General features: G+C 48.2%; 2 protein-coding genes across 15 annotated transcripts in view; one reads left to right on the top strand and one right to left on the bottom strand.

The window, feature by feature from the left end:
- The window catches only part of UNC79 (unc-79 homolog, NALCN channel complex subunit), a 239,232-nt gene extending 227,499 nt beyond the window's left edge, over positions 1-11,733 (top strand). For all 12 annotated transcript variants that reach the window (XM_072839735.1, XM_072839727.1, XM_072839734.1 and 9 more), the window contains 3 exons: positions 1,245-1,322; positions 9,341-9,382; positions 10,552-11,733. In XM_072839735.1, coding sequence (XP_072695836.1) covers positions 1,245-1,322; positions 9,341-9,382; positions 10,552-10,752 — 321 coding nt within the window. In that variant the 3' untranslated portion in view covers positions 10,753-11,733. The remainder of the gene's footprint in view (positions 1-1,244; positions 1,323-9,340; positions 9,383-10,551) is intronic.
- Positions 11,734-22,696: 10,963 nt separating this feature from the next.
- Positions 22,697-26,969, bottom strand: part of PRIMA1 (proline rich membrane anchor 1) — a 60,056-nt gene continuing 55,783 nt past the window's right edge. For all 3 annotated transcript variants that reach the window (XR_012037140.1, XM_072839756.1, XM_072839755.1), the window contains one exon: positions 22,697-25,713. Coding sequence is in view for 2 of the 3 variants with exons in the window: in XM_072839756.1 (XP_072695857.1) it covers positions 25,611-25,713 (103 nt within the window). In the remaining variant the exon portion in view is untranslated. The remainder of the gene's footprint in view (positions 25,714-26,969) is intronic.

Consider the following 26,969-nt stretch of genomic DNA (forward strand, 5'->3'; position numbering starts at 1 on the left):
GCTTTATCAATCGAATTCTCATCTGTGAGGGACAGGAGTTCTGGAAGAGTGTATTGTAATGATGATTCCTCTATGCCCAGAAACCCAACGATGCACTGTCCACAAAAGGCATCCCGGAAATGACTTTTGATTGATTGATAATAGTCTAAGAAACATTTTCTCTCAGCTCTAATTGGAAAGGGGATTATATATTTCCTTCAGTGAAGCACTTCCTTGTCTTTGGGGAAGCAAATGTTATAAGGCAATTCTGTATGGAGAGAGGTTATTTTAGTTCAATTTAAAGGAAATTTATGTGACAGTTTTAGGGTGCACACACGGTTCTGAGATAAACATTTCCCAGATCATAGAGTCTGAGACTGAAGAAGAACTTAGAGAGCAAGCATTCTGTTCTGTAATTTTACAGGCAATGAAACTGGGACCTTAACTAGAGATTTGGTGTCTTTCTACTGTCATTAGTTTTTAGACACCATTAATACCTCTCTTCCAAATCTCTTGGTATGCAAAGGTTAGAAAATGAATCTGTTACAAATGAATTTTGTACAAATAATGCTAGTAATGAGTTTGGATGAGTTTTATCCTGAAAAACTTATTAAACTATATATGCCAGTCTGATAAAATCCTCTTGGAGTGTTCAAAATCCATCCTTAGGAATTTATTTTATTTTATTTTATTTATTTATTCATGAGAGACACAAAGAGAGAGGCAGAGACATAGGCAGAGGGAGAAGCAGGCTCCCCGCGGGGAGCCCCATGAGGGACTCCATCCTAGGATCCTGGGATCATGACCTGAGCCAAAGACAGACACTCAACCACTGAGCCACCCAGGTGCCCCCAGCCTTAGGAATTTCTGATGAGGAGCATCCTCTGCATTGTATTTTGAACCATCATCAACGTGGCTGCCTTGTTCTATAGAGAACAAAGCCACAAAGACAGGTGTGTAATAAGTGAACAGCCACTCCAGGCGAAGAAACTGGAGAAAGGGTCAAGATGGAGAAAAGAACCTACAGCCAAATTCTGTAGTTGGAAGGAGTGAAGCAAAAGGCATGTATCCTCTGGTAGGAATTGCATGCAGATGAGTGAGATTAATCCCTGAATTCCACTGGCAGCCCTGAGTCAGATAAAGAGGGCACAACTGATTGTAAAACCTCTGGAGCTCCTTAAAGCCAGGTTCTAGTTGAAATTCTAGAGGTTTCAAGGCTTCCGGATCACTGGGAGTGGAACTGATTTTCGTATTTGTTGTTTCAGATGGTAGAAATGGTGTGTCTCCATGTGATTAGTTTAATGGAGGCATTGCAAGAATGCAATTCAACAATTTTTGTCAAGGTAGGAAAATCTTATGATTTTTATAGACTGTTTCTTGCTGCTAAAAACAAATGTGGATTTACTTTGAATGTATCTTTGACGAGGAAAACAAAACTGATTTAATTTTGACTATCAGATTTGGGGACTGGAGAGTTCAGGCTCACATAACAACCCTTCCCCAAATGGTTATCATGTTATTTTTGCTCTTGCTCTACCACTGTGACTGACTCTAGCTGGATTAAAGATGTTGGACTGTGATTGCATGTTAACACAATTAATGAAAATATTACTGGAGAACGTTGATCTGAAAATGACCTTATAGTCCTATAAATTGGTTGGTGGCACCTCACCTTACAAGATATCCAGAAAACCAAGGAAAATAATCTTTCATTGTTTGATTTTGTAGCTAGAACTTTTTTCTAAGGTAAATTAATTTCATTTCCAATATTACTACTCTAAATCACTGTTTAGTGTATGAAAGTTTAAGTATTTGTCATCTGTCCAAGGACATCAGAGACATACTAGTGTGATAAATTTAGAGTAAAGAACTTAATTTCTCATTCTTTTTTTTTTCTTCCCCTCTTCTTCCTTTTCTTCTATCCTTCCACCTCTCCGTCTTACTGATCATTAGTTAAAGATCTTTAATTTTAGGCATCCTACAAATTGTGTACTGGTATCTCATCATGCTTTAAAGTTTCATTTCCTTGTTGACAGATGACATTAAACATCTTTTCATATGCTCATTTGCCATCCATGTATCTGCTTGGTAAAGTATCTGTTAAAATTATTTGCCCTTTTTTTTTTATTGGGATGGATCTTTTTCTCTTTTAATTGAATTTTAAGGCAGAAGTCCTTTATCAGATATGAGATTTGCAAAGATTTTCTCTGCAGTTGTCTTTTCATTATCTTAACAGTGTCTTGTGAAGAGCAGAAGGTCTTAATTTTGATGAAGTACCATTTATCAAATTTTTCTTTAAAGGATCATGCTTTAATGTTGTATTTTTAAAAATCTTTGCCTAACCCAAGGAAAATTGAGATTCTTAACAATATTGAGTCTTCCAATCCATGAACACACTATATCTCTATATATTTTTTAAAAGCTTTGATTAACTTCTTCCAGCAATATCATGTAGATTCCATATGTAGGACTAGCATAGTTTTGTCAAATTTATCCCTACGTATATCATAGTTTTATGGTATTATAAGTGGTATGGACTTTTTATACTTAAATTTTTTATTGTTTGTTGGTAGTATTTAGAAATACAACTGATTTTATATTGACCTTTTACCCTGCAAACTGTTAAACTCATTTATTAGTGTTAGTTTTTTTTTTGTAGATTTCATCAGCTTTTCTGTATAGACAGTTGTGTCATGTGTAAATAAAGGCAGTTTAATTTCTTCTTTTCCAGTCTTTATGCCTTTTATTTCTTTTTCTTATTGTATTGCTCTGGCTAGATCCTGTAGTCCAAGTTGAATAGAAGTCATGAGAGTGGGAAACCTTGCCTTGTTCCTAATCTTAGGAAGAAAGCATCCATCTTTGCTCATTAAATGTTAGCTGCCATAGGTACTCTTTGTCAAACTGATCAAGGTTCCCTTCTATTCCTGGTCTGCTACAAATTTTTGTCAGGAATAAACCGTAGAACTTTTCAGATACTTTTCCTACATTTATTAAGATGGTTATTTGACTATTCTTTTTGACTGTTAACAAGGTAAACTTTATGGATTGATTTTTGCATGTTAAACTAATCTTGTGTTCCTGAGACAGACCATACTTGGTTGTGCTGTGTATTATTTATCCTTTTTATATCTTGTGGAATTCTATTTGCTAACGTTTTAAAATAATTTTTTGCATTGATGTTCACGAGGAATGTTGGGCTGTAAATCTCTTGGCTTGTGATAACTATTTTTGGTTTTGGTATCAGGGTAATGATGGCCTCAGAATGATTTGGGAAGTATTCCTTCCTTTTCTGCTTCTTGAAAAAGTTTGTGTAGATATGGTGGGTTTTTTTCCCCCCCTTAAATATTTGATAGAACTCACCAGTAGAACTGCCTGGGCTTGAAATTTTCTTTGCAGAAGAGTTTTAAATTACAGATTCAATTGCTTCAATAGCTATAGGGCTATTTAAGTTATCTGTTTATTCTTGAGTAATCTTTAGGATACTGTATGTCTTTCAAAGAATTTATCCATTTCATCAAGGTAGTCAATTTTATTGGCAGAATATACTTTTAATATCTGTAGGATCAGTAGTATGCCACCTCTGTAATTCCTGACATTGGTGATTTGTGACTTTTCTTTTTTCCCCCTGGTCAGTCTGTATAGAGGCGTATCAATTTTAGTCAGTTTTTGATTAAAAAACAACAATAACCAGCTTTTGGGTTGTTTTCATTGATTTTCTCTCTGCATTTTATTTCATTGATTTCTGTTTATTCTTTCTTTTGATTACTTTAGATTTAATTCACTCTTGTCTATTATAAATAGTATATTTTTTTGTCTATCATAAATTTACCTCTAAGCCCTGGTTTAGCAGTATCCCACAATTCGATATATTGTGTTCTCATTTATATTCAGTTCAAAATACTTGGGATCCCTGGGTGGCGCAGCGGTTTGGCGCCTGCCTTTGGCCCAGGGCGCGATCCTGGAGACCCGGGATCGAATCCCACGTCGGGCTCCCGGTGCATGGAGCCTGCTTCTCCCTCTGCCTGTGTCTCTGCCTCTCTCTCTCTATCTGTGTGTGACTATCATAAATAAATAAAAATTTAAAAAAAAATACTTTCTAACTTCCCTTTTGCTTTCTATTTTAACTCATTTTCAGTTATTTAGAAATATGTTATTTATTTTCCAAATATTTGGGGATTTTCTATTATGGATTTTTAGTTCCATTTGTGGTCAGAGAACATACTGTATATAATTTTGGTTATTTTAAATTGAGATTTGTTTTATGGCCCAGAACATAGTCTATCTTGGTAAGTGCTCTGTGTGCACTGGAAAAGAATATCCCTTCTGCTTTTTGGGGGGGTAGTTTCCTATGCTGCCAGGTTCTAGCTTATTAGTAGTGTTGTTCAAGTCTTCTGTGTCCTTCCTTCTGTCTACTTATTGTATCAATTATTGAGAAAGGGGTATTGAAATATCTCCATAACTGACTGTGGATTTGTTTATTCATTTTTTTCAGGTTTACCAGTGTTTGCTTCATGTATTATGAATCTCTGTTATTTGGTGCATAAATGTTTAAGATTAGTATGTCTTCTTAATAAAAGGGATTCTGAAGTGGCTGTCTTCATTCTCAGGAATCATCTGAGGAATCAAAGTGAACAGTACTTTGACATTAATAAAGGCAGTCTAGTTTTCTTTTGACTACTGTTAGGATGGTCTATTTTTTAACATCATTTTACCTTTTAACCTCTTTGTGTCTTTATGTTTATAGTCTATTTCTTAAAGGCAGCAGATAGCTAGATGTTGCATTTCTTTTAAATCCAGTCTGACAGTCCCTTCCTTTTAATTGGGAGTCTTTAAACCGTCTTCATTTAATGTGTTTTGTGCCATTGTTGGGCCTAAATCTATCACTTTGCAATTTGTTTTCTATATTTCCCATCTGTTTTATATCTTTTATTCTTTTTTTTTTTTCCTTTTGCCTTCTGTTGGATTGAGTTTTTGACGATTACATTTTGGCTGTAATCTCCTCTTCCTTTTCTAGTTTCTTTTTCTTTCTTTTTTTTTTTTAAGATTTATTTATTTATTTATTTGAGAGAGCAGAGGGAGAAAGAGAGAACACAAGTGAGGGAGGAGGGGCAGAGGCAGAGGGAGAAAGAAAAGCAGGCTCCCTGCTAAATAGAGAGTGTGATGTGGGGCTTGATCCCAGGACCCTGAGATCATGACCCAAGCCAAATGCAGACACTTAACCAACTGAGCCACCCAGGTGTCCCTCCAATTGATTGATTTTTATTCTCATTATAGGTCATCTTTTCCTGCTTTTTTGCATGCCTGGTAATTTTTTATTACATTCTTGAGATTTTGAAGTTGACTTTCTTGGGTACTGGATATTTTTGTATCCCTATAAATATTTTTGGGCTGTATTCTATGATACAGTTAAATTATTTAGAAGGATTTTTTTCCTTTTGAGACTTGCTTTTAAGCCTTGTCAGGTGATCAGAGCTGCATTTTGTCTAGAGCTAATATTTCTTTACTACTAAGGTAATAGCCTTCTGAGTATTCTGCTTGATATTCTGTTAAAGAACTTAAATTAAAAAAGGAAAAAAAGAATTGTCCACTCTAACTAGTTTGTGGAGACACAAATTATTGCTGGCACTGTGTGATCACCACTCATCTTTTTGGGTTGTTTTGTCTTCAGCCTTGGGTGGTTTCCTCACATGCGTGCACTGGTCAGTAGTTAGCTGAAGATTCAAGGGGGACCCGTTATGGATCTTTCTGTGCAGCCCTCTCACCTCCAGTACTCTCTGCCTGACAAACTACACACCTCGGTCTCTCTAGACTCCCAGCTCCTTTTCCTCAACACAGGGAAACAGTCTCTGCCCAGGTCCTGGAAGCTTTCTAGGCAGTGAGCTAGGATAACTGTAGGGCTTGCCTTGTTTCCTCTCCCTCAGGGATCACTGTGCTGCACTGCTGATGCCCACGGTCTGAAAATCATTATTTCATATACTCCATATGGAATTTTAGTTGTTCCAGGCAGGAGGGTAAATCTGGTCTTTGTTATTCTATCTTTCCTGAAAGAGAGAATTTCACACCTAATTTTAGTTTTGAGAGCTGGAACAAGCATGGAGTGAAATGAATGCAGTCTAACTGGGCAGAAAGTCTTTAATTTTTTCCTGTAGCATAAACCAAGATAAGAGGAAAGGTATCAATTTTACTTTGGTGAAAAACAACCCATTTTTTTTAATATACATCAGTTTTCTGGATATCATTTCTAGAGAGGAAAAAAACCCCAACCAACTTTATTATAACATTACAGAACCCAGAATAAATTACATCTAATTCTTACTGACAGCTTTGTAGGAGCCACTAGCAAAAGAGAACTGAAATAAATGTTATTCAATAAGTCAAATTAGCATTCCTGAAATAGGATGACTGCTGGCTTATATAATGCTATCAATAATAATGAGATTTAACTTGAAGACTTGAAGTTATGAGATTCATAAATCACAAATCTGAAGGTCCTTTGCAGTTATATTTTAGAATGACATGTCACATGTTTCATAAATGGGCTAATAGCAAAAACCCTTCTAAAACCAACCTCACTATTCCTCTTGATTGCCTCATACAGGCCTTTAGCCCCAAGAATAGCACTGGGAAAGGTATCCTCCCAGGGTCAGAGTACTTAGTGCTTCCTGCCTCCTACTCTGCTTGGTCCCTCAGGATCTTAACAGGAGGTTAGTTTGGGTCTTTCCTAAATACCAAGAGGCATACAGGTCTGCTCCATATTAAATAGATTAGAAGTCAACAAAAGAAGTTTGTAGGCATTAGGGCCCTTAGAGGGTTTTTTTTTGTTTTGTTTTGTTTTTTTCTGTACAGACTGGAGAAGAAGTGGTTAGACTAGCTTACTTTTTCTCAATCAGAATGTTTACATGAGCCGGTCTTGCTAATGGCCAGAGAACATAGCCTTAACTGTCACTGATCTTTGTAATCCCACAGTTTGTTAATAAGGGTTGGTGGTTGGAGGAGGCAGAGAGAAAATGTCATTTCCTGATTTTTTTTTTAATTTTTTACATTTTCTGATATTTTGACTTTTAGTCCAGTTATATCATCTGGTACACACCATATGCTGTTCCAAACACAACATTCATGCTAGAGACAGTATTACATGGCTACATGACTCCAGGATGAGCACTGTGTTGAGGAACCAACATCAGTGGAAATCAAATTAGCAAATTGTATGTCTCAGCAGAATGTTCAAAGCAAAACAGCAGCCAGATTGGACCTTGGGAACAAAAACATAGAGAGAAATGTAATTTCTCAATTCACTAAGTTTTGTGTGTGTCTATGTGTGTGTGCTTGTGTGAATGTGTTGATGAGTTAAATGAACCTGCAGCCCGTGGCCATGACTAGTGAACAGAGAGGTCATTGGTACACTGTCCCCTCATCCCAGCAGCCCTCCTGCTAGTTCTTTCATTTCCTTCATGGCACAGCTCCTCCCGTTTGCCTAAGCTAGAAGCCTCAGCTTCTGCTTTGACCTTTTCCTCACTCCAAAGAGGGTCCTCAGACCCTCCCAGATTGTGTCTGCAGGCACCAACCACCCTTTTCCCTCTCCAAAGCCACCCCTGATCTTACCTGGACCATCGAGGCAGCCTCTACTCAAGCCTCAGCCTCCATTCTCCACATCCTTCCTCACCCTACCTTGCAGATTGCTGCCACTATGATTTGTTTGAAGCACATTTCGGCTCACAGTGAACAGGGCTCCCCTCTTCAGAACTTCTATTGGATTTGGAAATAAATCCAAATCCCCTAATGTGGCAACCCAGATCATCATGGGTGGATGGCGAGGGGCCTCACCTCTGCTTTTCTAAACTTGTTTTTCATGACCCTCTCCTGAGAGCCCATACTTCAGTATCACCTGAACCCCTACCACCTCCTCACCCCTTGGCACACTGCCACTTTGCTTCCTGAAGTGTGCCCTTGTATTCATTTGCTAGGGCTGCCCTGACAGTCATGCCCTACTAGTTAGTACCACAAACTAGGCAGCTGAAACGGAAACTTCTTATCCCACAGTTCTGGAAACCAGAAGTCCGTGACTGTGGCTAAGGGGTCAGCAGAGTTGTTCCTTCTGAGGGCTGTGAGGGAGAATCTGTTCCATCCTTCCCCCCTAACTTCTGGGGGTTGGTTGGCAATATTTGACGTTCTTTGGCTTGTAGACCCCTACCTGCATCTTTACCTTGTGCTTTCCCTGTGGGCATATCTGTGTCCTAATTTTCCCCTTTTTATAAGAGCATCAGCCATATTGGATTAGGAGCCCACCCCACCCTACCGTAAAATGACCTCATTTTAACTAATTACATCTGTATTGATCCCTCTTCCAAATAAGGTCACCTTCTAAAGCAGCGTGGGTAGGGACTACGGTGTCTATTTTGAGGGGGCACAATTGAGCCATGACAGCTGTACTCCTCTATTGAACAGGAGCAGAGGGTTGGAAGGAATACAGTGAAGAGGTATGATGCATGTTAGTGTATTAAAGATCTGAGCAGTGCTGTAATAAGGAACCTAGCATTTCCCAACTTGTTGGACCAGCGTCCCACCCCCATTTAAACCCACCAAACTGGAGTGCTGTGGAACAGACTCTGGAAAACACTATTTTGTCCCCAACTTCTGGATTTATGAGATGTTATGTTCTAGAAGGTAGAACCATGGCTGAGAGACCAGAGCAGGGAGAGGAGAGCTGCTGATGGACGGACACCTTGTGACCTCCAAGGAAGGGCACAGCAGAGAGGCAGCAGAAGGGCAAGGCTCCCCACATGCCCACAGTTTGAGCGCCTTGCTCTCTGGCCCGAGCAGGGCCCCTCCACTCGCCTGTGTGTGACAGTACTGTTCAGACCTCTGGCCCGTCTCTCTTGCTGTGTCCCACCTTCCAGATCACAGCCAGGCTCCTTCAGGGCTTGCTTTTTTCTGTCCCTGAAGCATCTCAGCCACTTCCCTGTGATATTTTCTTAACAATAGAGTCACCATCCTACTCAGAGACTCAATTTTAGAGATCCTGTGGAGGAAATTCTGTTTCAAGAAAGTGAGGATTTAATTAAATAAATACACATTTAATTTCCCGTGTGTGGTAGCTTTCAAGAGACAATCAGTCATTTACTGTAAAGTGTGTGTTTCAAGCACTCATGGGGGCACTTATTAACCTCCCAATGCCACCTTCTCAGCGGGATTTGGCCTCAGAAAGATGTTTTTCCGATAATGGATCACTCCGCAGCAGGGTCCCATCCTTTTGTGATGTTAAAGGGGTTCTGTGTGCCCTGCTTTCCTGAGCAGTAAGCGACGCTTATGGGGGTGGGGATGGAGAACGCTAATAACAAGGCTTCTGTGTTTCTCCACACAGCTGATACCTATGTGGTTGCCAATGATTCAGTCAAATATCAAGGTAAGTTGTCCCTGGGTGGACTGGAAGCTGAATTACCTCCAGAGAAGGTCATAACATTCACAGGGTTCAGTGGTGCTCCACTAACTATTGGAGAAAGGTGAAGTCACCCTGCTCCTGGCCTCAGGGGGCTGATCAAGCAGGAGTCTCTGTGGGCCCAGGAAGAGGCTGCAGGCCCAGGTGACAGCAGAAGCCATGGTCGTATTATTCACTGTCGATGAGGGTGTGGGTGGAGGGGCATCTGAGTCTGAGCAAGGCTCAGAATACAGGCCTGGCCACTAAAATAGGCTTTTTGTGGGGCACCTGGCTGGCTCAGTCGGATAGATTTTGCAACTCGATCTCAGGGTTGTGAGTTCAAGCCCCACGTTGGGTGTAGAGATTACTTAAAATAAATGTAATAAATAAACTCTAAAGAAAGACCAAAATGGACTTTTTGTGACAGGAAGAATTCTATTAAGAAAGGCTAACATTGAACGAATGACCCAACCGAGCCAGAAGGGAAGGGACCTGCTCCCTCGTTCCACATGTCATTCTTTTACTGTGAAAACCATTCCTTCTTCCAGATTGTCCCTCCTCCATCCCACCCCTCCCCTGCCCCAGCTTTAGGGAAATCTGTGGCCAACAGGGCTCACCACCCAGCTTCTTCATGTGCATAAACATGAGAACAGAGAGACTGTGATCATGATTAAAATGTAATGAGTGACTCTCATGTGCCCACTTCTGTCTTAAACCCTCCATTAGCTCACATATCCGTAATAAAACAAAAACCCCATGAAGTATGACTTTCCCCAGTTTGCCCATAAGAAAATCCAAACACAGACTGAAAAACCTCATTCCCAGAATTGTCCCCAGAGGAGCTAGGGTCTGAACCCGGGGCGCTGGCAGCGGAGCACAGGCCTGTGTGGTGACCGGCTCCAGGAGGACAGGAGTATATGTCAGCCCACACACGGCGTGCCAGCTCCAGATTCCCGCTGCACTGAACGAGTCAAGATGGGAGTGGCATTACTCAGACAGATCTGGGCCTTTAGAGTCACGGTTCCTTGCCTGTGTCACCGGCCCCACACACAGCTGAGTTCTGCCTGCGGAAGAAGCCCAGGCTGGCACTCCCTGGGTGGACCGGGAACATTTGAAGGCAAGAAACTAAACTTAGCTATCTCACCCTTCCTTAACAGCACTTATCTGCGGGACTCCAGCTTCGCCTCCAGGCCATTCAGAACAACGTGAACCATCACAGCCTAAGGACGCCCCCAGGCTCGGCCCCGAGCAGCGCCGGCCTGGCAGCCCTCCGCAAGTGGCTGCAGTGCACTCAGTTCAAAATGGCCCAGGTGGAGATCCAGTCCTCAGATGCGGCCTCCCAATTTTATCCTCTATGAGTGGACTCCTCGGCTCTCAGTGTCAACACTCTGGTTTAGCAATAATGGGTTTCAAAACAAAAACAATTTGATCCAAGCAGGTTGGGGAACATATTGGTACTGTACATTCTCTTTCTAGTTTAGTAAAAAGACGTGCAAAGGCCGGAGAGGGCCAAAATGAAGCTTTCTTGCTACACATATTTCTGATGACTCCTTGGGCTATCTGATTAAGTGTTTCCTTACATTATTTTTTAAAAACCAAATCATTTTTCTTTAACTAACTTCTATTTTTTTTAAGAAAAAAAAAATAGACTGGTGGGTACTCACAGAAAAGTTGTATAAGTCCCCCTGTTGCTATTTTTGATGATAGAGAATAAATAGGGTTTTTGAAACCTTTGTAGTGTTTTTTCTTAAAATCCACTCTTGGCAATGCAATAAAAAAAAACCCGTCACCATAAGCCAGTGACACTTGACTGAAGCTTTTTGTCATTATCCTGGGAAAAAGTGGCAGCTTGCAAGGACCATTACAAAGTGCACTTAGAAATTAGGTGGTTAAACTGTGCCAATTGTTTTCTTTGTTTTATAATATCATTTTCCAAAACTGTCCAGTAAGTTTTATTATTTTTAAAACTAATTTTTCAACTCATTAGTTCTAGGCTGTACTTTTCTTGTAAGCTTTATGATAACCACTTTAGTTTTGTGAATAATAAATTTTATTCTTTTGTTAACACTTGTATACAATTCAATTTAAAACTGTAGATTGCATACTGGACCAGACGATTCCCCACGCTGGCACAGAGCACTGCACCCGGAGTTATGTTTCATAAAATGGAATTTTAATAGTGTAAGAGCACCAAGATTTATCAGCACTTCTACTTAGCATTTGACTGTGCATTCACAAATGATATTTCTCTTCTCTATCCCTGTAATGCACTGACTACAAGAAGACTTACTATACATTTAAGCTGTATATTGACATGCTATTAAATGCATTTTTTATTATCTCTGTGAGCCTGGGGTTTTTTAAAATCAGTTTATACCTTTCTTGTAAACTTTGAAAACTTCTAACTTCCCTTAAAACTAAAGTCTAGTTATCGAGAAGAAAGGCCTTTCTTTCAGGTCACTTGGTAAGAGAAGTACACAATTTATCTGAAGTTGTTCTCCAGGAAGGAACTCGAGGGCACAAGGCTATTTATTTATTTATTTATTTATGTTGGTTATTATTAAGAGGTCTCTCTTTTCTGCTGGGAATTCTGATACCTTCATGCTTCTCAGGGAGAAGCAAGTCCTCCTGTGTTTAACTGTTTCACATGAGTTCTAGAAAAACAGGATGGCACAGCTTCATCCCTGCCTGCGGGGAACGTGTTGGTCCCTAGATTAAGAAGAGAGAAGTGATCGTTTTGCCTATTTTATGAAGGAGTGCTTCTGAAAGGCCTCCACAAGTTAGAGTGCTCCCAGTTGTGCTTGCTTAGGCCTCCAAGAACTTTCTGTCTCATACCAATCCCACGTGTACACTGTGACAGCTCTGAGGTTGTGTCCTGTCTCCGGATCCCCAGGGCCTGGCACGCAGCACTCATTTCATTAGAGTCTATTGAGTGGGATGGATTTGATTAAGAAAGCAGGTCTTTCTTGAGCTCCCCAGTAGACTTAGCAAGGGCTGAACTGTGACATTTTCTTTCTGTGGAGCGATTCCTGGAGGGGGTGGTAACAGAAACGAGGGTCTGGCTGACACGCCCGTGGTGGCTCAATGGCAGCCAGGCTCTTTGCTGGGCTTGGGTCCAAGTCCACCCTGCTGCAGGCAGCCCCGTCCTACCAGGAGGCAAGGTCCAGAGTCCTCCACAGGCTCTTCTCCAACCCCTGTTCTTTCAATGGACAGCTGTCTCAGTTTCTCTTTGTATTTGCATTCTCCTTCTGGAGAGGAGCCCTCAACTCAGTCCTCTTGACTGGGCTCCTGTCTAAAGCTTCCTACTCTCTGGAATGTTTCTTTCACCCCAGTCACAATCTATCTGGGGTCTTGCCCGCCCCTCCCCCCCGGGCAGGTCTTCCTCCTTGCCCCCGAGAACCGTGACCTGCTTTCCTGCCAACCTGACCCAAATACTGTCCCTGCTGGGACCCCGCTCTTCACTGGTTTATAGAGACTAGTAAGCAGCTTCTCTGGCCTACACTGCCCTCAGGCCCATCCCCCAGTGTCCTCATCTTCTTCTAGCCTTAATGTCAACTGCCCTCCCCCAACCCCCAGCAAGTCAGACTCAGCCTCTTAGAAGAAAAGAGTTAGGAAGACAGGGGACAGATGGAAGTTGAGCAAGATTGACCCTAAGGATTAAGAGGAGAAGCCAATCATCTAGATCAGGGGTCAGCCCACTGCCTGTTTTTGTAAGGCTTTATCAGATCACAGCCACACCCACCATGTACATATGGTCTGTGATGCTTTTGCTATAAGGGCAAAGTTAAAGAGCTGGGACAGAGACACATGGCTCTGAAAGCCTAAAATATTTACCATCTGGGCCTTTATAGAAAAAGTCTGCTGAACCTAGCCTGTCTGAAGGCCACGGAGAGAAAGCGCGTCTAACCCTTGCATAGATATAGCTTCCTGCCACCTCCAGGCTTTTGAAATTTTGTTACTAATATTTCCTCATCTGTAAAATGGGGACAATGACACATTCTACTTCGTAGGGTTGTTGAGATGATAAAAGAATGCAAGGAAAGACAGCAATGCCTGCCACATGGTAAGCACTCAATGAAAGTTATGACTTCCTATTCTTTTTCTCATGTTAAAGCCTAGGGAAGGAAAGCTACTTGTCCAACGTCACATGGCTAGTAAGAGGCAGAGCTGGAACTTGACCACTGGCTGTCTAACCTCAACGGCCGTGCTCCCAACCACTGCCATTGTTGGTTCCTACCACAGCCCAGCCCCATGTGGCAGCCTGACAGCCAAGCAGAGGGCACAGAGATTCCAAGAAATTTTTACCTGATCGAGACTTGGCTAATACTGATCATTGGCTTGGAGAAGAGCTAAGGCATAGACTCAGTGTTCCCTATCCCTGTGGAATCCTACTGGCTTTGTAGTGTGAGCAGAACATTCAAAGATGCCCAAGGGTAGACGGAGCCAAAATCTGCAAATGCACAGACTCCATGATTGTTGGCAAGGGACCTGCCTCTTACTAGTTGGGTGACCTTGGACAAGTTATTAAGCCTTTAAGGACCTCTATTTTTCCTTCTGTGAATGGAGCTATCTACCCATCTCCCGGGGGTGATGGAAAGTTCATGTGAGTGGAGGTCTGTGATGGCACTTGGGAGGCTTGCCAGAATCTGTGGACCACCAGGAAGACCCGTACCACCTTAGGAAGACTGCTCGAGGGGACGGCTCCCATCTGCAGACTCACCTGTTTTTTTCTTCAGCTAGTTCCTCAGAAGCAAGACCTGCAAGGCCACGAGAGCCAAACGTGATCATTATTCAAGGATGTCCGGTCTCCACTGTGCATCCTGTCTTTGCAAGCGGGTCATTCTGCCTCTCATCAGGATGTTCTCAGCCAATCTCTTCTGAGGTCTCATCCTGAGGTCAAGTGCTTGCAGCAACTGCCCCATTTCCAGACTACAGCAGGCCAAATGAGGATTGGATCGGATTGGAGAAGACAGGTTTATCTACCAAGACTCTTTCCTGAGCTGGGGTTGAAGGCCTCTGGTGGTAACTGGACAATGCAGATCATTTCATATACTTCTTGAGTAGAATTAATTTGCAAATATGTATATCGGGCAGACTGAGTGTTTTAACAGTAATATGAGTGGTTGGAACTCAGTGGAATGGTACCAGACCCCATTTTCATGAGAGTTGATCCCTTTAGGAGTTGACTGAAGTCTTATTCATAAAACGTTGGCCACTCCACTCCACTGATGGGAGCAACAAGCAGAAAGTCTCTTGAATAGAGTTTGAGAGAAACCCCAAGATCCATCATGTATTGAGTGTCTACTAGGTACTGAGCACTTTACATATATTACCTTTTCTTCTCTTAGCGCTGCTACACTGTGATTGCCATTTTGCTGGTCAAGTAACTGAGGCCCAGAGGTTACAGGACTTCTCCAAGGTCATACAGCTGGCTGTGATAGTGTTAGAACTCAGTAAAGGTTAATGTCTCTTCCCTTTATCTGGTTTTGGGCTCTTTTGGCTAACATGTGCCAAGCATGGAGTAGAGAAGTCTGAGGGCTTTCTTGGGAGCAGCTCCACCTTGGTGTTCCTATTTGCTGATCATTTATCATAAATTTTCATCAAGCCAGCATCAGCTTCATCTGACAAGAGCTTTTCCCCCTTTGCTTTGGGAATTCATTTATTTGAAAAAGAAATTATAGCTCTCACATTAAATCACATTTAGTTTCCTTTTGATATAATAGTTTTATGGAAAATAATAAAAATTTCTGAATTGAAGAGTATGATGATGAACCCTTAGGTTGGGGGCCTGTGGAGAGTCCACTCAGACACTTGCCCCAGTTACTTACAATCCTAGCTGCCATGTAGGAGGGCTTACTACATGTCAGGCACTTTAGATATGGCATCTCATCTAATCCTCACAAAATGATGTGAGGAAGGCCCATCCGTTATCAACCCCATATTACAGATGAGAAAACTGAAGCTCAGAGAGACAGTGCTTGCAGCTATCACTGAGTAAAAAGGTAGAACAAAATTTGAATCCAGCTCCATCTGCCTCCAAAGTCCTGGTTCTTTCTAATACATAGTCGGATAGTTAGTGCCAGGTCACCATTCACTGGACCCAGAGGTAGAATAACGTAGAAAAGTCACCATCTGGCAGCCTCCTGGTTGAACTTGGCCTGCAGCATGTTCTGCTTGATGAGCTTCAACTTTTCATTTCACCTTTTGGTTTGAAATCTCTTTGATGGAGTGCATGGGCCCCGGTTTTATATGGGTCCCACTACTGGCCTCTGTCTCCTAACAGGAAGACCCCAAAAGCTTCTCAGCAAAATCCTGTTGTCTCTAGGTTGATTTGCAAGGCCTGGCTTGCTTCTTCACACTTAGCCTGTGCTGCCCTGTCACCTGTGAGTTGGCCACCCAGTTACAACCGACCTCTCATTTTATGGGCTCCCTCTGCAAGCCTGTGGCAAAGGAGGACTTGGGGCTGATCTTCAGGCCCTCTTGGCCTTGTTCCCCCGGCATCATTTCTCTGCCCCCACCTGCACGGCCACTGGCTGGGGCGCTATCCGCCCCCCCACGGGCCCATGCATCTGTTTGACCTCCTTTCAGGTTGGGGCAGGTCGCCCCAGTCAACCACCCTCCCAGTTCCCCGACCTCAGAGAACCGGAGGTCAGCCGGTGGTGCCTGGTGAGCCCCTGGAGCCGGCTCTCCCCTGGAGGGTACACGGGACATTGGCCGAAACCTCGGATTTGGTAGAACAAAGAGCTGGCTTTTTAATTATGTGGCCCAGACAGCTCCCCCCCCCAGCAGACGGATGGAGAGGGGAGCCTCCCAGGGCTGCCTGGCGGACGCCCTGATTTCCGCTCCTTCAAGTGGCCACTTGGAAGAGAAAGGAGCCAGTGAGCAATCAAGCGTGAAGGACGAAACCCGGCAGGTGAGGACAATCAGGCCGGAGCCGGGGTGCTCTGCAGAGGGAGTCTCCAGACAGCAGGGCGGACCAGCAGCTCCAGACAGCAGGGCGGACCCAGTGCTCCCTGCCGGGCCGAGGGCTCAGACGCAGACGCAGACGCAGACGCCAGGCGGCCCGCTGGGCTGGAGACCGACCGCAGCCCCGTCCTCCGAGCCCTTGACCTGGCCAAGCCTCGGTGTCGTCAATAGCAAAAACGGAGATGGTAACTCCCCTCTTCCAGCCTTTTCTGTAAAGAGTAAGGGAGCCAGTGTCTGGTCCCCGGCAGAGAGGGAGTCGGAAACAAGGGTGACAGCTAACCCTCCAGGGGTGCCCGCTGCTCCTCGGACGCCCGCGGTGCTGAAACCAGTTCGCAGTGGGAATGGGGCTCCAGGTCTGGGTGCGGCCGTGCCCAAGCTGCGGTGCTGCTCCTGAGGACTCCAGGCTCCCTCCACGTGCCTCTGGATGAGCGACCGGGACATCCTCCCGACGGCAGGTTCTGTCGTCATCTGGACTTCACATGGTACGAACACATCCTTGCTTTTGTAACGGGGATAACATTTGGAAAATAATAAACGGGTATGTTCTTTCTTCTTCTCCAGGAGACCACATCCCCCAGTCTAGCTGCATGGACGGCGTGGGCCAGGAGGAGGGTCAGATGTAGAGAAAGTTCTGGTCAGATGGGATGAGGAAGCAGAGAGCCCGTCTCTTCTGGACCCGACTGGATCATTGGCAAAAGAAAAAGGGAGACCCGTGTAGGGCTGGGCTCAGAGGCCAGGCGGACATGTGTGTACCTTCTCTCACGGGGGCCGGGGTGTTGTCTACATCCCCGGTGAACGTGCATACACCTCAGGAAAAGTGCCCGCAGCCATGGGCGGCCTCGGTGGGGCAGGTGGCCACGGACAGGAGCCTGCACCCGGCTGCCTGCATGAGGATGCAGATTCCGGAGTCCCCTGACTGGGGCTCAGAGCAGAAACCTGGGCCGAGCCCATGGTCAGGAGAAGAGATTGCTGCGGTCCCGACACTCACCTCTAGAGCCATGGGGGCAGCCCGCTTGCCCTCTTGAGACTAGAAGGGCCCAGACACAGCCCTGCAGTCGCCTGTTGGGGAAGCAGCGCAGCCTGGCCCCCAGACCTGCCAGGCCCTCAACTGCTCCATCTGAGTTTGGCTCCCTCTGCACCAGAGACCCCAGACACCTGCTTGGGGGGCGGCCTGGGTGCCTTCTAGAGGGGAGCTGGCCTAGAAAGATGGCTCAAAGACTGAGCATCCATCCAGGAGACAGGGTCATCCCAAAGACACTAGTTAAACAAGGAGAGGCCTGAATGCCATCAATTTGCAAATCCAGGTTTTTCTACTTGTCCCACCCCCACCCCCAGTGAGGGGGGGGGGACTCTGAAGAGTTATGTGCAATAAAGTGCTCTATGTTTTCTTTATGCTGTGTGTATGGTGTTAAATTCATAACCTGCAATGACTCAATTAATTAATTCTACAAATATTTCTTGTGTCAGGAAATGTTTGAGGGGCTGGAGATTTGGCAATGACCAAGACCAAAGGCCAGAGTGGGGCCCTGTTCAGGTACCTCCCATTCTAATGGGAGAAGAAAGACAGTAGATGCACATGTGTCCTGGGGTGAGAAGTTCCATATGGAGATGAACTAAGGCAGTGGAAGAGACAATGGCTAGGTGGCCCGAGAAAGCCACAAGGTGATCGCTGGGGAAAGGATGACTGTAAGGATATCAGTTGGCACATGAGGGGCCACAGGAAGGCCAGGGTGGCCGAGCAGAGGAGTGGGAGACAGCACAAGGGGTCAGGGGTTGGGGCAGAGAGAGAAGCAGGGGCCAGGTCAGGAAGAGCCTTGTGAGCCAGGGGAATGAGTGTGGCTTTTATGACAATCGCAGAAGTCATGGGCAGGTCTTAAGCCCATGTATGACCTGACTTGTATTTTGTAGAGATAGTGGGGACAGCAGAGGTAGAAATGGGGCTGAGACCAGGGCTCTCCCTGTAGTCCAGGCAGGAGGTGGTGGTGGCTTCAACTGGAGTCGGAGAGGCTGAGTTAAGCTGGTGGACTCCAGAGATTTGGAGATGGAGATGTAGACCTTGCTGCTGTACTGGCCACTGGTCCAAGGCACCGAGACCTAAAGCATGACCGTCAGCATTCGTGCTGAGAAGCAGTGGTGGCCGATGAAGCCATGGGTGGAGGTGAGGAAGATGGTGTGTCGCAGGGTGGTGGAGGGGGAGCTAGGAGTCATGCTAGGCTGCGACGAGACACCTGTTTGCAGGAAGTGAGCCGCCGGAGACCCCCAAGTGTGGAGATGAGTAGGGAAGTTGAGGCTGGACATACACACTTGGAGTCAGATATACATGAGGGGATTTGCAGCCCTGGGCCTGGGTGAGCAGCCCTGGGCCGGGACAGTGTGGGAGACAGAGGAGGGAGATTGCTCGAGGCAGAGTCCAGGCACCATGGGTGCCGAGGCCTGGCAGAGGGGAGCCAAACCAGCCGTGGTGCCCAGCTGGCTTCTCTCACCACCCACGCTGATTGCAGCAGGGCCATTTGTCATCACCGGGCTGTGAACACAAATGTGGGCTCTGAAAACCTCTGTATGTATTCCCATAATCTGAACAGGCTTGTCACACTCTTTTGTTGAAGTTTGGCACAAAAGGTGAAATAGAAAATTAAGTTCCCGTAAAGAACATGAGAGCCCTGGAGAATATGTTCTGTTTCAAAGGTTAAGGGCAAACCTCCAGGCAAAAGTCAGCGGCATTTAAGCTAGCCTCACCTGGAATTTCATAGAACAAGCGCCCCATACACCAGCTCTTCCTCAGCCCTGCTCTTGGAAGACAGCTTCGGAAGCGCCTCACTGCTGGCTCTGTGCGGTTGGCTATGTTGTCACCACCCTGAGGACCCCTCCGTGTTCCTGGGCAGGGATTGCCCTTCCTCGGGCTGGGCTCCCTGCTGGGCTGCACTCCCATGTGAGCAGAGTATCTGTCAGCCTGCAAGGCCACCATCAGAAAGCCTCTCTCTTAGGAGCAGGGCCTTGCCTTTCTAGGAATCCCTGTTCAGAAAGTCGTGATCCCTGTGTGCCAGAGAGTCTGGAAAGGAGGACACTTGTTTTTAAATTAAGAGGTGTAGGGTGGAGATGCAAGGAGCAGCGTAGGGAAGTTCCCAGTTGCTTCTAGCTTTAATGGTAGAGACAGCAAGTCACCTCGGAACAGATCTTGGCTCTAGGAGGAATTCCTGAGCGTCCTTAGCCGTGAGTTAGGTAGATGCTCCATGCCTTGGGGAAAGGATGTCTGTCTTGGCAAAGAAAGGATGATGCTTTCACTCAAGAAGTTCTTGCAAGAAGAGAAATGAAGCCTGGGCCGCATTCCTTTTAGGGTTCACCATTGGAAGAAGCTCTCTGTTGGCCTGAGTTGGCCCATGGCTGAGGTTAATCGACAGGAAAGGACCCCTGAGGACACTTGCTGGAAGAAATAGGAGTGTGGCATGGGGGCAGCAGCACGGTCCTGAAGCCGGGGACTTGTGGCGAGGGAATGACTCTGAGTGACCAACCATTGTAGCTACAGAGAAGCCATTCCAGGAAGACTCTTTGGAGGCCAGATAGAAGGATGATCTGGCGATGCTGGGGTCATTCCAGTCCCTTCCATGTGCACATTCTAGGGAGGGAGCTGGCCAGGGCTTATCATGCCCATTTTATAGCAGTGAAAACCAAGGCTCTCAGAAGGGAAGGCACTTAGCAGATGTCAGATCCATGAATCTTTGCCTCCAGCTTCCAGGGATGGGGGAAGGGTGAGTGTCCCATTTGCTTCTCATGTGCGGGTTAAATAATTGGATGTAAATCAAGATGGAAAGGACCATTTCAAATCTGAGGGCCTGTCTGGTTTGGAAAAGCCTAGAACTTATAGCCACAAGGAACTGGATCTGAATATCACCTCTGCCCCATACTGCTTTTTTGACCCTTAGTAAGTCGCTTAATCCTTTTGAACCTCAGTTTACTTACCTGTAAAATGGGGACAATCTAGGTGCCTCCTAGGCTTTCAGAGTGAGTGGAAAGAGGTAATGTATAGAGGCTCTGGGGAACTGACCCCGGGTGTTCTCCAACTCCACACTGGTGTCACTGTCCGTGTGCCCATCTTGAGTCCAATCACTACCACCAAACTGGCTTCTGTAGGGCAGGGTCCTATCTTGTTTCTCTGAATCCCCAAGACACCACAGGGTCAACGCCTAGGGTATGAGTGGACTCAGGCTCTCAAGGGGCTGGTGGGTTCAGATGCCAGAGGAGAAAGCAAGTGGAAGCCTCCCTAGAAGAGGGTAGAAGTCAGGGCAACACGTGCAGGGCTGTAGTCACCCCGAGAAGGCGAAGTCTCCCTGGCTCTGCGCATGTGTGGCTTACGCCCCATGTGTTCAAGGAAGATGCAGCCTCTGAGAGACAGCAGATAAGATGAGGCCACACAGGACTAGGATGGAGGAGTCACAGCAGTGCCTGGAGCCGGGGCTGGGGGGCACTGTTGGAGCCAGGGATGGAGAGCCTGCAGTCAAGTGGTGTCAAGGAATTTGGTACTTTCCTCAGAGCTGGGCAGGGGATGGTGGGGCGGGGAGTGAGTGGTCCAGCGGGGTGAGTCACCAGCTAGGTGGGCCGGTGAGTCTGCCCAAAGCCGAGGCCCCCACTTGGAAGTGCAGCTGCTTACCCTTCCTCAAGGGACCACCTTCTGGGCCCCACATAGCGCTGGTGGGATGCAGGGTGCGGGGGCAGGAAGGAGGAGGAGCCTTTCCCTCTTGCCCTGGGGCCAGGGGCCTTGACTGCAGCACAGAGACACCAGCCCAGCCCACCGAATCTCAGGCCTCCGCCTTGGCAACAGCAGGCCGGGGGGGGGGGGTGGGGGGGGACCCAGAGGCAGGTATGAGGCTGGTGGGTGGCTGGACCGGATATGGTTGACCCGAGCTGAGCTGGGAAGTGGCCCCTAGCAGGGGCCAACAGCTCCCAGGGCCCCTCCGGCCCTTCCCCAGGCTGGTTCTGCTCTGTTCCGGGGTACCCGCGGGGGTCCGAGCCTCCCGGTCACACTCTGGCCTCCTGCCCTGGGCGCCTCAGGGCTCGGCGGTGGCTGCAGTCAGGCGAGAGTGCACAGGAGTGGGGTCGGGGCCCGAGGCATCCCTCCGGATCCTCACCGGCCTCCCAGGGAGGACCCACGTAGGTGGCCAGTGGGCAGAGGAGCTCTCTGGGGCCTGATGGCATTGCAGCCTTTTAGTAATGACAACAGTGGCCTTAAGAGCAGTGATGGCTGCCACCCACTGTACGCAGGGACGTGTCAAGTTTGGGCACGTGGCCACTTACGGAATCTCGGGTTGGCGGTGGGCACTACTGGCTCTCGGAGAGAAGCTCCATGGCTCCCCCACTGCCTGGGCCTGCCCCAGAGGCCTGCCCGGAGCGGCTGGCCCCAGGGCTAGGGGCCGGGGTGGGGACCCCACAGGGCCCTCCTAGCTGCTGCCCCCCGGGGAACCCAGGCGAGGGCGGCAGCACCCAGCACCACCCAACCAAGGGGAATGGTCTGGGCAGGGGCCGCCTCAGTCACATCCTTTGCCTGCTGCCAAAGATCCCTATCTGTGCTCAGCCGCCAACCCCACCGCCTTCCTGACGGCGTGCCCGTAGGAGTGCCCTTGCCCGTCACACTCCACCTCTGACCCGGCTCCTCACCCCTCCACCGGGAACGCTGATGCTGCAGAGGCCCTGCTTTCTTCACTGCTGCTGGCCCATCGGACAGGGACCTCCCAGAAGCGCTGGGAAGGAGTCCGCCCTCACAGGCTGCTCACCCTCCACTCCATCCAGGGGGCCGGGGACCCCGGGACCAGCCTGCGCCCTTCGGGCTCCCTCTGCTTACGGCTGCTCTGGGGAGGGGTGCTGCGGACCGACTCTGGGGGAGAGGGGCTGGAGTCTGGCCAGAGGGAGGACACAGCGGAGGCCACAGGCCTGACCTATCTCCCCTCCAGCCTGGCCCGATTCCTAGCAAATCAGGGAAACTGGCCTGTCCTGTTTGCCTGGCGCTTCTCTGGTTTTAGCCCTGGAAGAGCCACGTTTTAGGTAAACCTCCCAGTCCTGGCAAACTGGGACAGTTGGTCACCCTCTTCTCAATGGAGTCAAGGATCAAGATAGCTGGGTCGGGGGAGAGGGGCAGGATTGGGTACCTTAGAGTCCCCATAGACGCCGGCCTTGCGGTAGTAGGAGAAAACTGAACGGAAATAAGGCAGGCGAGTCACCTAGCCCGGCCCTGGGTTTGTAGCAGGGCCTCAGGGCAGGAGCACCCCCCACACTCAGCACCCTCCCTCCTTCCCACGCCCCCCACCGCCCAGGACCAGCCCCCACCCCAGAAGACAACCAACCATCATCTTTATAAGTACATTTTTATTGAAAATAAAAAAGGCATGGTACTTCCGTCCTTGTAAGTAGCGTCCATGGCCCCCCAGTGCTGGCGGTCCTGCTCCGGCCACAGCAGCGGCTCGCTGGTGGACAAGACGCACAGACTTGACATCCGCCCCTGGAGTCGGGACTCCTAGAGACAAGAGGCCTCTTCCTGCGTGCACCTGGCGCACCGTCGGGAAGGCAGGCCTCAGGGTATTCACATTCATGCATTAGACAGCGCACGCGACCCGGGTGTCGAGGTCGGCCTTTGTACGGAGCCAGAGAGTACGGGAACTTTGTATAGATATAGATATCTCTTTAAATATATATATATATATATAACTATATATAATATATAGGTCTATATTTTTTACAGCTATTAGTCTTCCAAAACTTGCTTTAGAAGCTTCTAAGGAACACCTAAAAACTCTGGGAGATCCTATATGCCATTCTAAGCTGGGCTCAACTAGGAGACAGTTAAAAAATATCTATTTGAGAAAACGCAGAGAAGAAATGTGCATTTCGTTCTCAGCTTCAAAGTCTGGGCAAGTCTGAGGATTGGTCTGTGTCGAGGGACTGCAGATACATTCCTTAAATGAAAGTTCTGAGCTCAAATGCCAGGCTGTGGGGTTTTTTTTTTAGGGACACTTTTTGTCACTGAAGCCAAAAATCCGGTGAAGTTCTCTTGCAGCACGTGGGAGAGTTTCCAAATGGCCAGTTCTAGGATTGGTGGGTTGAATTCTCATGTGGGTATTTTTTCTTTTTTTAAACTGGGTTCTTCTCTTGGTTTCACTAACTGAGCAAGAGGCTTTACACACCCAATTTGGGGGAACTTACGCACAAATGTTTGCTTTTCCCAGAGCCTTGGCTGTGGCCCCAGGGAAGGGGATGCTGGCCCCAGAGCGTGGTGGGTGGTCGTCAAGGTTCCTCATGGGGAGCCTTGCCAGGGCCTGAAGGATTTGGCCAATTGTAAAACCTCCTAGGTTGAAGCCTGGGTCAGGGAAGGTGGGGCCAGTGGGATTGTGCAAAGCTGGCCTGTGCCCTGCTTCCCTGGATGTCTCTCCAGGCTGGCTGTCCACTGCTCCATGACCCCTTAGACCAGGTTCTCCCTTTTCCCCCTCACTTCTGAGCCTGGGGTGGCCTGTGCACAGGGCGGGGGTCCTGCTTGGGTATCTGTTCAGGAAACGGCTGGGGACTCAGCGTGAGGGAAGGCGCCTTGCTGCAGACCTGCACCCTCTAGCCTCTTGTCACTGGCTCTGCATCCCTCTGGGAAGTGGAAGGCATGGACGGAGAGGACCACAGAGCACTCACCGGCTTGGGGCAATGGCCAAGGTCACGGTGGCACAGTGTCACGCTAAGGTAGGCAAGGAAAGCAAAATCCAAACTCAAACCCCAAACAGGTCCTCGCACAGAAGGAGAACTGGAAAGAAAGACCCTTTCTGCGAGGGTGTGGGCCTGGGCCTATCCTCAGCCTCCTCCTGCTGACCTTGGGGAGAGGACCTGGGTTGGAGTCACAGCAACTCACCTTCTCCCCTCTGCTCTCTGAAACACAACGGAACACAGGCAACTCCAGGGGCCCAAGGGCTCCAGGACAATGGATTTCCAAGGTCTGGGCTCACATGGGGACTCGTGTGCTGTCAGGCTTACCTGTATGGGCAAGTCTCACCATGGCCCAAATGCCCTCCTGGGAACTACACTGGTGGCCTGGGCGGCAGGCAGGGTCCACCTAGCTAAGTCCCCACGCGGGGAGGGTAGAGCCGTTAAATGTGTCTGGTTCCTTCTGAGCAACTGGATGGGACGTGAGGGAACCCTCGGGTGGGGAATGTCCTCCCAATCCACCGGGGGAGGCCAAGCCACAGGCCACAGTCTCCACGGGGCTAGTGACATGCCCACGGGGCCGGGGGCCACCTGGGATTCCCAGGCCTGGAGAGGCCTCACCTTCCATCCTCCTTCCTTCCCTTTGTCCACCAAGCCTTCTGGAGGTTTCGGCACTTTCAGAACACAGGACCTCGGGAAGAGACATTCGAGAGAACACCAGTGCCTGGTGGGTGAGGGGAGGCCGAGGGAACTCGAGAGGGGGGCTGAGTACCCGGCCAGGGCCTCAGGGGGTCGTAGGGGTGACCCAGTGCCAGGCCGGGTCAGCCTAGCCCAGAGTGCCCACGGTGGGCTTGGCACAAGGGTGGCCTCCGCCGGGGGAAGGCAGGGCCTGGCTCACACCGAGGCATCAGCTCCGATGAGGATCAGGTGTGGGAATGAGTCTGAGGACAGGCAGAGGGGCCTCTGTCCTTCCTGGCGCCTCGGCCTGGTGTTCGGGGAGTTGTTTGGCCCCTGGAAGGTCAGACACTAGGTCTGGGTGTAAGAGCCCCTCTGCGTGCTCAGTCAGGAGGGGGCTTTGCAGGCTGGGCTCACAGCCCTCCGTGGCAGGGGGTCAGGAGTCAAGAGCCAGGGGTCGGGGTGTGGTGGGAACGGGTGGGAGACAGTCACAGAGGGGGTGACAGACAGATGGGTGGGAAGCACCTTTGGAAGGGGACATCTCATGGCTGTGCCGACGGCTTCCGTGGGGATACAAGGTGAATGGAGAAGCGGACGGGCTTGCTGGGGAGGAGGAGAGGTTTTCCAGCTGGGGAGGGATCCCCGGATCACCTTTCTCTTGGCTAAAGTGGGAGGCCTCCCCAGCCCAGCAGACAGATTCCCTGGCTTCGTCAGAGCGTGGCTGGGAGATGGTAAATCAAATACAAGCCAGGAAAGAGACGGGCAACCTGGGGCAAGGCTGGGGAGAGGATGGTGTCTTCTTCAGAAGTCCCAGACAAGCCCGGTCTCAGCTCCTGTCACCTGCTCTCCCGTGTTCACTAAAGCCACCAATGTGCCCCTCTGACCAGCAGGTCCAGAGTCTGCAGACTCACACCACGGCGCTGTTCACGTCGGCCCCTTTGTTGCTCGGCGAGGAGGTCATGGGATACTCAGCAACACTGGTGCCGTTCTCTTCTTTTCTCAGTGGTTTCCTGGGAGGGGAGGCAGGGACATCCATTAATGACCAGTGACTGGGGTGGGGGTATCGTGTCCTTCCAGTGAGCCCACCGGGTTCTGTTCCAGGTTAGCATCCTTGGGCTGCTGGCCCTCTTTGGGGCCAATAGGACACTGGAGGTGGTCTCAATGAGGGTGACCACGTAAAGTGTCATACACACCAGGGCACGGTTGAGGGCGAAACAGGGGAGCTTTTAATAATGAAGCAGGGACAACAGGCATGGATTGGGACTATTCTGGACAAATGAGAATGGAGAACGTATGGTCAGCCTAGTAGGACATGTAGTCAGGCTTTGCTCTCTTTGATTATGAGCAAGCAGATGTGAGGATGAATATTTGGGGGTGAAAAGAGGAGAGGTGCCAGAGATTGGATTTTGCAGCCCCCTCTGTGTGATCAGAGGTAAGTGGAAAACGTGATGAAGAAGATGGCGGAGGAGGTGATGCTGGTGGCAGTGATGGGGTTTGAGGTGGTGGGAATAGTAATGTGGGTGGAGGTGGTGACGGTGGTGGCTATGGTAACGACAGTGGTGACAATAGTGGTGGCTGTGGTTGTGTTGATGGTGGTGGTTATGGTAATGGTGCAGCTGATGCTGGCATTAGTCACGGTGGTGGTGGTGTTGGGTTGACGGTGGCAGAGGTGGTGGTAGTAAAGTTTCAAACTAAAGGAGTGCACCCTAGTGGTTTTCGAACACTTGATGTTGGGCCACTTGAAGCTCATTCCAGACTTGAGAGTCTGGTGCCTATGGGATAGAGTCTTAGGTGAATTAGTTTAGGGGAGGCAGGGTCTGCAGGGTGGTTGTTAGCAGTTTCACGGGTGGGATTCTCAGGCCCATTCGGAGGCGACACCCTGAGATCATAGCTATTAACTCTTCCCGTTTTTCTTGCAGCAGAATTAGCTCACGAAACAGAGAGAAACTGTGTGCTCTCAGTTTCTCTGAGACCGAGTGAGCAAAGTGTGCTCACTCGGGGTGTCAGGCTCAGCCATGGTGGCTTCTAGAAATGTGAGATGCAAACCAGCACTTCCTCCTGCGGTGCATCACGCTTTGTGCAAAGCACTCTCTGTTACAGATTTTCTTGTCCCCTCTCCCAATGGTCCCCTGGAGAAGCTAGGCCTGCGGTTAAGGGATTCATCTCATGGAGAAACTGAGGCTTAGGGAGAGCGGTGACTTGCCCAAGGTCCCTGAGCTGGTTGGTGTCTGGGCCTGGACTGCTACCTGCTCCTACCATATCCTTG

The sequence above is a fragment of the Canis lupus genome, chromosome 9, assembly GCF_048164855.1.
Source record: "Canis lupus baileyi chromosome 9, mCanLup2.hap1, whole genome shotgun sequence".
Classification (NCBI taxonomy): domain Eukaryota; kingdom Metazoa; phylum Chordata; class Mammalia; order Carnivora; family Canidae; genus Canis; species Canis lupus.